Here is a 12336-nt window from a genome sequence, read left to right on the forward strand (position 1 = left end):
CTTGTTTAGCAGCTTCTAACAAAAATGCTGAATATTTGTTAGTGAATACATAAATTAATTCAAATAATTGGAATCCACTGAAAAAATGAACACTTTAGAATATACAATCTCGCTTTGCCAAAGAAAGCTAAACAACGTTCTTCTGAACTTTATATTTGGCATCTGATATTTCATGTTTTTGTTCAAGTCCTTATTTCATGGTTTTTATGAACTTGAAGCATGTACTGAATGCATGAAATAATGTAGTAAAAGGTTTGGGTAAGTCACTCATATGAAGCCTTGATCATCAAACACTTTTATTTAGTATAGTATTCATAAATATATAAAAAATTACACTTTGGGAAAACCTGAAAAATTCACATTTCTATAGTTCCTGCAAACATTTCAAAACAAGCGTATTCCAAATGCAATTCATGTTTTATTTCATACATATATTTGTTACTCTATCCATTACACCCATTAATAAAAGATTAGGATGCTTGCATTTCTGCAACTGAATGTTGAAATATGATATTCTGCTATTAAATGGCTTTAAACTGTAATTAGCAATTGTATATTACTTCACATGTTGAGAATACACTTTATACATATAATTTTTTGTACAATAAATTAATTTTAATTTATTACTCACATGATTATGTATTTGTTATTTTTAAATAGAGAATAAACTAAAATACTGTTTTTACCAAAGAAGAAATTTATTCAATTTCAAAGCCTTTTACACAGTGTGAGATATTTTAGTGCATATTTAATTTAAGTTCCAGGAATTTCACAAAATTTCTAAGGTTCATATTTTTAAGAAAAATTTCTCGAAATACTTAATACAAGAGAAATTTAACATGTAAAATAGGCAACAATTTGTTTGTTTTGTAACAACACAAAAATCTTTATAACAGAAACATATTGATTTCATTTAAATTGCCTTAAGTTTTAAAATTGTTGACACCCAAGTTTTCCCACTGTATATACACAAATTACATCACAGCCTATTACCTGTAATTACAATATTTATCAAAAAGTAATTCAAATTATTATTCTACTCACTATTTCATGAGTTGGCTCCATAAAACTTCATTTTAACAAAAATGTGGAAAAAAAATTGTGATGCACATATAAATTAATAAAAAAAGTTTGGTTGGTAAAATAATTTACAACCATATTCTAAATGGCACACTGGCAGTGCTTACTGAAGTGAGAGTACAATTAGCTCATAGGGCATTTACATGAGATGTGCCACTTCAACTTTGGACCAGCCCATACATACTGCTTGTGTTGCACTTATTTTTTTTTCCCCATATTCCATTCCTATTAAAGATCAGTTCAATTGAAAAAAAATAATAATAATTTCACAAATTACAGTTTTTAAATGTTCCGAACAATCGGGAAATAGAATTTAATGGAGTCTAAGACGTAAATTTTTGTAATCTTATAATCAATAGCATCTTACATTTGCTAAATTTATCCTATTTTAAGACATACTTATTTAATCAGATAAAGAGATTTTAAAATGAGATGTGTGTTACAATAATCAGAACTGCCTACATTTGCAAGCAAACTTATCAAAATTTGTAACATGTACAAATAGAGCGGGTTATTAGCACGATGGTAACTCGGGATGTGTCACAAGAAACAGGAACAGATAGTCAACTGTCACACTAAATTAAAATGCAAGGACAACCAAAATAATAAATACACAAAACATAGGTAAGCAGTGCTGTGGAGTTAGTAAACTACTTACAAGAATTAGAGCATATTTACAGGGTTTCTAAAGGTACTGAAAATACAAAGGTCACAGTAAACTAATGGAACTGAAGGGCTAGTCACGATCCCGAAAAAGTAATGGAAATAAACAGTAACAGTGCTGGCCATTTGCTAACTTACATTAAGTTTTTTTAATAGGTACCTCTTTTCACTTTAAAGTCATGCATTAAATAATACTGTCCAATTAAATCATGTGGAAAATATCTCTGAAAAGGTTTCAGCTTTCTGACATACAAATAGGGACTTCACTGCGAACAGAAGATCTATTTCGAATTATGTCTAAATTTACTTATACATATATAAAAATGATCCTGCGATATAAAAAAGTTGTCTAACAATTATATTAAAAGGTCCTGAATATGTCCTGAAATTGGTTCAGCAGATATTTGTAGACATCCTGTCTTATGTTTCTTGGTTAACTTTTACTTTTAGAGAAACTAGAGTAAAAATAAGTCTTAGAATCGATGGCACCTTATATTAGTAAATACTGTACTTTTAATGCAAATCAACATATAATGATGTAATTTAAAACATGTAGGGCTATCAGAACACACAATCTAAATTGCTTCATACATCATGGGTTTACTGAAGTACCCCGGTACCTACTTAAAGTTACTTTTGGCAACATCACATTTTCATGAAAACAACCCATGCCATGACCCATAATGACCCATAAATTACAGTCTAACATATAACATATATATCTAACCATACAAAATAAATATCTACTGAAAAATCTTTAAAAACTTGAAAAATAAAAAAATAAATTTTTTTTTTCATAAACTTAAACATATATGATTTTTTTCTTTTAAATAGGTATGATCTACAATCAAAAATTATTCAGCTGTACTTTGAAATAAAAGCTATGACTATAACAAATGAAACACTAAATCTATGACTAACATATCTTGGCTCACAACAATGTGATCCAGTTTTATAAATCAACATGGCTACTCACAGAGAAAAAATGTGTGCTGTAAATGACTAGAAAAGCGTAATGCTCACCTTAAACTACAATGCACAAAGAGATATTTCTTATAAACTTAAACAGAGAAAATACATATTACAATCTGAGGAACCAATACTCACAAAAGGTAATTAGTCAAAAAAACAACTAGTTATCATATAAACACTAAAAATAAAAGTTACTAAAAAAATTTAACCACACTGGGTTGGTATTTGTGCCATTCATCAGTCATACTGGCTAAAATCTATTAAAATAACGAAGATATTAACTTAACAGCAATGAATGATTAAAATTATTTGGACCAATTATAACTGTCATAGATATTCTAAGGTAAAATTAGGTAAACTACCATAATTTTTAACTACTCAAGTACAAAATTACACTGCATCCAAGCCATACATAGAACCTACAAAATAACTAATATCAAAGTTAAATATTAAAATATTGCACATTTTTCTTAAAATAAAAAAGGATAAAAAATATATATATAAATCTGACTTATTATGCTCAAGTATCAACATTATTTTTATTTTTAGGAATGTACGACCAACGACTAATTCAACTATTCAGTGATGCATGAAATGTAAATATATAGGTACTTTAAAAATGAGAGAACACATTACTTATGGTGCAGATTAAGTTAACTTACTAAATTAATGAAAATTTTACATTATGCTAGCGACAAAAAATTCATACACAAGTAGTGGGAGTGATTTTTCAATGGTATATTTTTTAAACTTTCCATCAGCCATGATCTCGTTCAATGTTTTTCAAAATTGTAATCATGTTCTCGAGCCCGAAGAGGAAACCGCGATCAGGTCCCGAGTAAACGACAGGGTCATCCAGTGCCTTATGGGTGGAGTGTGCAAAGTCAATGATTCTCACGTCCACGAGCGGCTCCGAAGGGCGAGGGGTTTGAAGCGGAGAGCTGTCGAAGGAAGACGACATATTCGCACTCGCATCATCGCAAGAAGCCGAACTGCTCCTGCGTCTGTGGTGGCAACATCTACTTTTGTACAGATCTTCAGAGTGCGAGAGTTCGTTTGAGAACCTGTCCACTACGTTCATGTTTTCCACACTTGAACTTTTCGCTCCAAGTGCATCAAAAATGTCACTTTGTCCTGATGGGAAATCTTTACCAACCGTTGTTTTCAAGCTTGAGCAGGCCGATTTGAAGTCATCCTTCAGGTGTGCATAACTGTCCACTGAAAAGTCGAAGTTGGTCGTGTCCACTGCACCTTCGTAAAGAAGCAGCAAGGAAGTAGTGTAAAACCTGATAGTGTCCTGGTGTCCCAGAACAACGATCAACTCTTCGAGCCTACGAATGAGCGGTGGGATGACATCGTAGCGTGAACACAATCCATTGTGGAAGAACTGCTTTATGGCTTGTTGGAATCCTGACACGGACAAGCTGCGCCCATAAAACTTGTTTCGGCACAGAAACTGTTTTGTTGTTACCTGGTACACCTATCAGAGAAACAAACAAAATAAATCTGTAAATTGAAGGTTCAGTTTCACGTAACAGGGTTATGCGTTGAACAGCTTACAGCAAGTAGACCTTGAAATGGAGGTTAGGCTTGAAGATGGAACCTTTAACCTTCACCAACCTTTAGCACATGAGGAAAATATCTCTGTTAACATACATATTGAAGAATCAATATTTTTTTTAGTGATATATAAACACACACACACATAAACATAAACGCATTTCAAATCTTCTTTCTTTAAAATAACACCAAAATGAATTGTACTACTTAAATAATAGGAAAATGGAATTATAACTAATACAATAAACATCCCTAGCTGCTTTGATTATAAAACTGGTAAGCTGAACATCAAACTAGAATTCCACAGAGATGCCTCTATATATACGAAATATATCTCAATTGATAGAAAACACTTTCCATCCTATATTTTAAGAGAACTACACTGCAAGACAACATGCCACACACTAAATCACTATTGTGATCTAAACTTGCATTTTGGGCATGGCATATCTGGACTCAGAATTTCTGAAAGTATTACACACATTGGTTTTTGCAATTATCATACAAATTTCCTCGGGATTCCATTTTTATTCCCACTATTCTAACTCCACTACTGCTTCACAACCATCTTTCTTTCTTTTTAGGCTCAACAGCGCAACACTAAAATAGCAGTGCCTTATGTGCAAATAAGGTTTATGTTAATGAGATAACAAAACGGAAAGACTAAATAACATTTTAATATATAATTTTAGTTATTGTTCTGGAAAACTTTTTCTAGTCCCAATGAGTTAATTTGCAATAATTTAGAGCACACTAACAAGTATTATAATTACTGATGTTCCTTTTTTTTACTCTTCAAGCACCAGTGTTGGCAATCAGTAGTCAAGGTTTCATCACTTGCGAGAGTCTTAATGATGCACAGTGGAGTATTTAACTGAAAAAACTGGCCAAAATTAATTTTTAGTTTCATTTGTTCAGAAATAAACTAAAATGTGGGAAAATATTTAGTTTTTAGTTTTGTAAACACTATTTAATAATATAGATGGTTAATTAGTCGTGTATTCTTCATGCTATAAATGTTTGCAGACATACAATTACAAATACTTAAACAATTATAGCTATAAATAAAAGCTGTAAAGAAATTGAAAATTAAAGAATTTAAAGTTTGTTTTAAAACAAATAATACAACTGTAAAGGTAAATGAAAACTATTTTAGGTGTTAATGTTTGTGCATTCACAATCTTAAATTTCAAAAATTTCTTCACCAAATGCTTTAAAATTTTGACACAACGTTGCATTTGAATACGCAAGTGTTTTCCATACCTTTGTCACAACAGACAGGTAAAAAGACAGATAAAAAATAGATAGGCAAAAAAAAAATATGAATGAAAATTTGTGTGTTCATCTTCTGTTTTGTAAAGATAAAGATATAGAGAGGGAGATATAGACATAGAGAGCTAGAGATACAGAGCGAGGGATATACATAGATATATTGATATACATAGAAACATAGATACACAGATTTGTAGAAAGATAGAGTGATATGGAAAGGGGGGTATGTGCGTGCGCGCGCGCGCGCGCGCGTGTGTGTGTGTGTGTGTGTGTGTGTATATATATATATATATATATATAGAGAGAGAGAGAGAGAGAGAGAGAGAAAGAGAGAGAGAAAAAGAGATAGATGCTTTATATATGTGTACCTACTTAAACAAATTACAAAAAAAATTGAAAGATGCATAGCAACGCTAGTAACAAATACAATTATGCAAATAAAACATCTCCAAATGATATTTATAAACTATTTATATGAAGTAAAAACATGAACATAAATTATTTAGTTCTTTATTCTCAGTTCATAATAATTTTAGCTATCAACAGTTATTTATGTAAAAAAAAATACATATAAATTTTGAATGGTTAAGAAAAAAGTTAATTTTCTTGGCAATACTAAAACTGAAAGAACTTAATTTTTTTTAAAAAAATACGTAAAAACCTATATCAGAAATTCCATACACTGTAGTCAGTTGGTATAAGGGAGACACCACAAGGCAGCCAAGCTAGCTCACTACGTCAGTCCCAGCTTCAACAGCCAACTTCAAGACTCACCGCATCATCTGAGATTGATGCCTGTCCGCCCGTGACAGAGTCCCTCGGACGAAGCTACAACCAGAGTTTCGACAAGTAACAGGAGATAATCAATCTGAGACCAGAGTGTAAGGGGAGGCTGTCACCCCCATGCTTGTGTATACAGGAAGGAAAAACCCACACTAAGTCCTACACAACATCATCTACTGTGAGGAGGTGACTTCCAGTACAGCCAGTACCATCTCCAGGAAAGGATCAGCCATCCAGCAGCCTCTACAACAACCAAATGCTCCTAAGTGACCATCAATGAATGAATGTCGTTCTCTTAGAAAACCAGTCAGCAGAAGTCTGGCACCTGTAAACTTCCCCCCTCCAAGCCACAACCCATTCAGGTAGAGGGAGCCTCGCCTGACGAAGCTCCACGGGTTCATGCCCTGGCTCGAGACTGAGCTGCAGCAGAGTGAAGGCAGAATGTGGCAGCCCCTAGCCGGCCTGCCGTCTTCTTCCCTGTCCGAGAACCAACACCCAGCACTGGGACCGCTATCAGGACTTCTGACGACCATTTCCAAGGCACTTCCCGCAGGGGATACACCCCTGAACTCCTCCTAGGGATATACTCTAGGTCGGGCCAAACCAACCTATCACAACCAAGCAGGCAGACATCCCAGAGAAAGTATGCTGAGCAGCATGTGACATAATAAAAATTTATTAAATTTAGAGACAACTCCTTGTACTGTTATTATTGGAAGGTTTCACTTATAATTCAGTAATCACGCAGTCACATACAATCCCCAGGATTTAAAGTTGGCAGAGGATTTGAAGTAATGATGATTTGGTTCTCTTTTTTCCCCAGTTCTCTATTCGGTTCTGGCTCTTACAAATAGGTTCTTGGTTCTGAGTTAACCTCCACACAATTAACAATCACACCAAAGTTACAGTTAAGTCCTGACAGAAGACGTCTTTATTTGTTCAATTTGACTTATAAGCATTCAAGCCTGCTAGCACCCAGGTAGCACTTTTGGTTCACAGCTCACTAAATGTCTAGAACAATACAGTAGAACTTACATCCTGCAGCACAGCAATATTTTTCTAGTCATATGTATTAATACTATTTATGTTTTTTTTGTTGAGCGAATATTTATTTCCTGCACTCTCATAAATATTGCTTGACAGGAGATTAAATAAATTATGATAAAAAAATAATATGGCAGCATCAATACACCAAAGCAATTGTGAGTTATTTATCTATAATAATGGACGAGAGTTATTTCCCCTAAGTTAACAACAGTCTGAAGAATGGCCAGATTCTTCTAGTCCGTTCTTACCGCTCCTCCCTTCCTCCCCTCCCTTCTTCCAGTCCATTCTTGCTTCTCCTCCCTTCCTTCCCCTCCTTTCCTTGCCTCCCCCCCTATTCTTTCTTTCCCCTTTCCATCACTCCTTCCTCCTCCTCCTCCCACCTTCTAAACCTTCCTTACCACCACTTCCCCCCTATCCATTCTTCCCCTCGCCCGCCCACTTGTTTACCGTTAGTGAGCAGGCCGCTTCACTCGTCTGTCAGCCGGCAGCGGTCCTGGTACCTGTCACGGTCGCCCCTGTGTCTGCTAAGGCGTATTTGCCGGCGTGCAGGGCCATGCCCATTTCAGACTTGACTTACGTTTCTTCTACTCCAGGCGCTGGTGCCTGTTGTCGGGCCTTGTTATCGTTTTTGAGTTTAATGTTCGTGTTTGCTGGTCATGCTCACTTGTCTTTGCGCTGTTCGCCCCGCGGCCGTGCCCGCCGTGATTAATTATTGATGCTATGCCACTCGTTGGCTGCATGATTCAGGCCATCTGCCCTTTTTGATTTGCCATCTCGTTTTCTGGATTGTTACCACGCCTTGCCAGGTCCACAGGGGCGACTCATAATTATGATTTTGTCTTTTATTTTTTAAATGTTAAATTGTTATTGAGGTTACGACCTGTTATACCTGTTTGTATTAATGTTATGTATATCAATATTCTCTTATAGGGTAACCTTATATGATGTATGATGAATGTGCCATTTCAGTATTAACAAATGTAACAAATTAACAAATGTATTAATTAATATTGTTTGCATTATACAAATGGATTTCTGCACTACTTTATTTATTTACTTGTTCTTTTTTTTTAATATAATTGTGTCTTTTGACTATTGAGGCAGTCAGGTGGGTGACTCGTGACTCACCTGGTTCAAGTCTGTTAAAAGTGGATGTAAAAACATGATTTTTTTAGTCCAGTTAAGGTGATGCAGACTGCGAATGTGGTAGCAAACACCTGCAGTTAATTAGTAGACCCTATAAATCAAGGTAGTTTATTTTTAAAATAAGTTTTTAGAAGTCTATTGAGCCTATCTTATATTTTCCACAGGACAACTTTTACGTAGTTGGAATGAACATTTCTGTCTAAAACTGAAGACATGGACATTTTGTTGTAAAATCAGGTATTGGTGGTGGTATCAGGGGATCGGTTATGGCAATGGAGTATCAGAAATAGGTATCGGTGTAACACGTCACAATCGTGTCCGGCTAAGATGACATCTGTTCGTTGCACAAACATACACACTTGCAAATTTCATCTTATGTTGCAGGTAGTTAGGTATAAAATTCTGTTAATGAATATTCAGTTATCTGCAAACTGTTCTTGGTGGCTTATAAATAAAATTATTTTATTTTAACTGTGGAATTTATTCTTCTCTCGATGAAAACTGACTAACAGTTTCTTTCATAAAATAATTTCATGAAAATAAATATTTTCATCTGTCACTCCTCAAAATCCTGTACCTTCCTTAAATAATATCCCATGCGGTCTTTTCATCTAGGTACGAAACAATCTGGGAACTATGTCCCGGTGAACCAACACACCACCCGGGCCTACGCCACACGTCTGGTGCCAATTTCTTATTAAAAGTAAGAAAATTTATATCATAACAGGTTAAAACCTATACGCTGCATGGCCCCAGCATGTCTTGCGTCTTTATTTTTTGTCGTGAACTCCTGCTGACACGACCGGATGGTACGACGAGTGAACGACAACTAGTTGAACAACAAAAGTGCTTTCCCTTACAAATGTGAGAACAAAAAGAGGCAGCCCAGTGAGTAAAAAGGGCAATCACAATACAGAACCAGGTATGTGACCATATAAGGAAAATGCACTGCTAAAATTTTATTCTATGAACATCTGAAAAGACACATCACACTACACCTTGGTTTGTCCTAATTGGCTGACGAGACAGCACCCAGCGATCATTCTAGCCAGCGCCCACGCGCTGGGTTTTCCCAACAACGCACTAACTTGAGGCGTGAAAAATAACTTACAGGCACCGGAGTGTCGCGCCCATGTCTTTCTTTATACTTAAACCTTATAGAATACTGAGGTTAACCAGGAAAATCCAATAACACACACATTACTCTTAACTGACCAAACAAAACAATAAAATAAAAATATACCTTCAACTTAATATAAAATATAATTAACTGAATAATTATGAATTAAAATTTTCTAACATAAACAAAGTATCTAAATGCCTATGCATAATAGATTAAACATAGTTAGGGACCAGATTCTTTTGGTTGCAACAATTTTCACGCCAGCGCTTCAAATCGCCGCCGTGTGAATACCACCTTCCTACCGCCCCCTCCCCACTTTGATTTCTTCCTAGTCTCATCATCACTCCTTCTCCTCTTTTGCTGTGATTTCCCCTCTTAGTTGCCTGCGCAGCCACAGAGTGCTCTTGTGATGTGCTTGGACGGGCGTGGATTTTATTTCTATTCTTTGTTGGGTTAGGTCATGTGATAGCCATCGAACATTTTATTATGTAGTCAGTTTTGTAACTTTTATATTTGTGTGCGAGACATGGGAGCCCGGCAAACATTTGGTATGTACGCGCTATTTGATTACTTTAACTGTGTGACAGATAGTGACTCTGTCTTTGCCTGTAAAGTAGACTGTATTATAAATTTACTTCTTTAATTCCTAAATTCACTTTTCGGCTGTTATCTAGTAAATTTTTCATATGGCTCGTGCACGGTTTTCAGGTAATTTGGTTGTCATACCATGTTCTGTCGGAACATTTCATGCCCACTGGTCCGGGTTAGGTAATTCGTGACATTTTTCTTAATGCCAGGCTTCACTCGTTACAAATTTTGATACAGGTTAGCCTGTTCAGGTTTGCCTACTGATGGTTATCTTGTTTCTTAATTGTTTTTGGAACGTGTCAATTACATGTCTCGTCATGATGCAGTACACCCAGGCATTTGACTCTACTGATAACCTTGCTCAAATTTGTAATGTCTTTATATTGTCATGGTATAATGTTAGTGTATTTGAGGTTTGAGTACTTGGTTACTTAAGGCGATTGGTGCATGGAAAATATTAAGACAAAACTAATTTAACTGTACATATTTATTTTTGATGCTTCTTTTTAAGACATAATATACCTAGGATATTTTTAATAAACTTTTTTTTTACTGAGTTATGTCATTTTAAATGCATTTATTTTTATTCCAAGCCAGAATTATTTAGAAAACACATAATTATGTTAAACTTAAGTATAGTTCAAGAAACGAGTGTATGAATAGGTTTCTGCACCTATAAAAGTAAGAAGAAATAATTTCATCGTCAAAATTACAGTTTAATATTGACAATTTCCATTGATCACTGCTGGACTACTTCAGGAGCGATTTAAAGAATAACTTTAAATGAAAATGAAAACATAATTGGCAGAACACTATTGAGTTATGTATATATTTTCATATCCTTTTGTTTTTGATACGATCCGACTCAAAACACGCCCTCTGGAGTGACAGTTCTAGTGCTGCGTATAAAACTCTCGCCGCCGGGAAGAATGTCCCCGCGACGTGGCGCTGAGGGCGGCGCTTGTCGGAACCAGGTAGTCCGGCGGAGCTCGGGCCGGCTGGCCGCAGCCTGCGGGTGGGGAGGGGGAAGAATGGGGTGTAGAGGGATGACGAGAGAGGAGGCTCTGTCAAGGTCGCGCTCATGGAGCTAATATACAGTAATACATCTGGAGAGGACAAGGGAAGGCCAGCAGAGGATGCGAGGTGAAGCCGGGTATCGGCTTTTGTTCCCTGCTTCCTACACTGGAAGAAAACGAAAAAGAACCAAAATTGCCTCGCGCGGCCGAAAAATCCTCCAAACTAAACTCGCAACAGCTCCGAAACTATCAAAACAATCAAACTGAAAATTTTACTGGAGTATCTGTAAACATTTTTCCCCACATCGCTTTAATATTTTTTTCGAAACATGAATGCTTTCTTTTTAAAAATTAAATACATATTTACTGCCAAAAAATTTTGTGAATACGCAGAGTAAATTACAACGTCGAGGTAAAATGTTTGTTTGCAATTATAAGTAGGGGGACACCAGCGTATGAAATAAGGAAGAAGCCTCAAATTTTATTTATATACCCCTTTTGATGCATTCAACCCCATACTTTTATTTTTACAGAGAGTTGAAGTGGGAATAATGTTTCAGTGGGTAACACTACCGACATATGTCTTCGGAACGCACTTCTTTTTGTTATTATACGTCTCAAAATTTATAATTTCATACACAACGTTTATAAAAACGAATTCTTACTTACCTCATTTAATCTATTACAAACCTCTTGTAATATACGTTTATTAGTAGAAGAACCAACGTAACATGCAAACCTTAGGTAAACACTGGTAGAGAATTGTTTGGAATAACTGTAATGCTATGCATATACTGACAATGTAAGAAACTTTCAATTTTATTAATTGTTTGCATAAGAATTAATAATTTTAAAAAAATCATAGAATAGGCCTTTATAGACTGAAAACCTTTCACGTAGTTTCAAGTCGCGTACATAAAAGTTTTTTAATATATATAATTACCAATTATTGTTGAATATATTTAACATTTTTATACATGTTACAACACACATATAATAACAAACCTATAAAGTATATTAAAAGACAAACGCAAAATTTTAGCATTTTGTATTTCTTTTCTCTGTGTGAATAAAATAACAGTTCTT

General features: G+C 35.1%; 1 protein-coding gene across 6 annotated transcripts in view; it reads right to left on the minus strand.

Annotated features, from left to right (window-relative positions):
• Nucleotides 1-279: 279 nt before the first annotated feature.
• The window catches only part of LOC134531186 (inositol hexakisphosphate kinase 1-like), a 56101-nt gene continuing 44044 nt past the window's right edge, over nucleotides 280-12336 (minus strand). For all 6 annotated transcript variants that reach the window (XM_063366823.1, XM_063366826.1, XM_063366825.1 and 3 more), the window contains exon 5: nucleotides 280-4195. In XM_063366823.1, coding sequence (XP_063222893.1) covers nucleotides 3473-4195 — 723 coding nt within the window. In that variant the 3' untranslated portion in view covers nucleotides 280-3472. The remainder of the gene's footprint in view (nucleotides 4196-12336) is intronic.

Source organism: Bacillus rossius, chromosome 3 (genome assembly GCF_032445375.1).
Source record: "Bacillus rossius redtenbacheri isolate Brsri chromosome 3, Brsri_v3, whole genome shotgun sequence".
NCBI lineage: Eukaryota > Metazoa > Arthropoda > Insecta > Phasmatodea > Bacillidae > Bacillus > Bacillus rossius.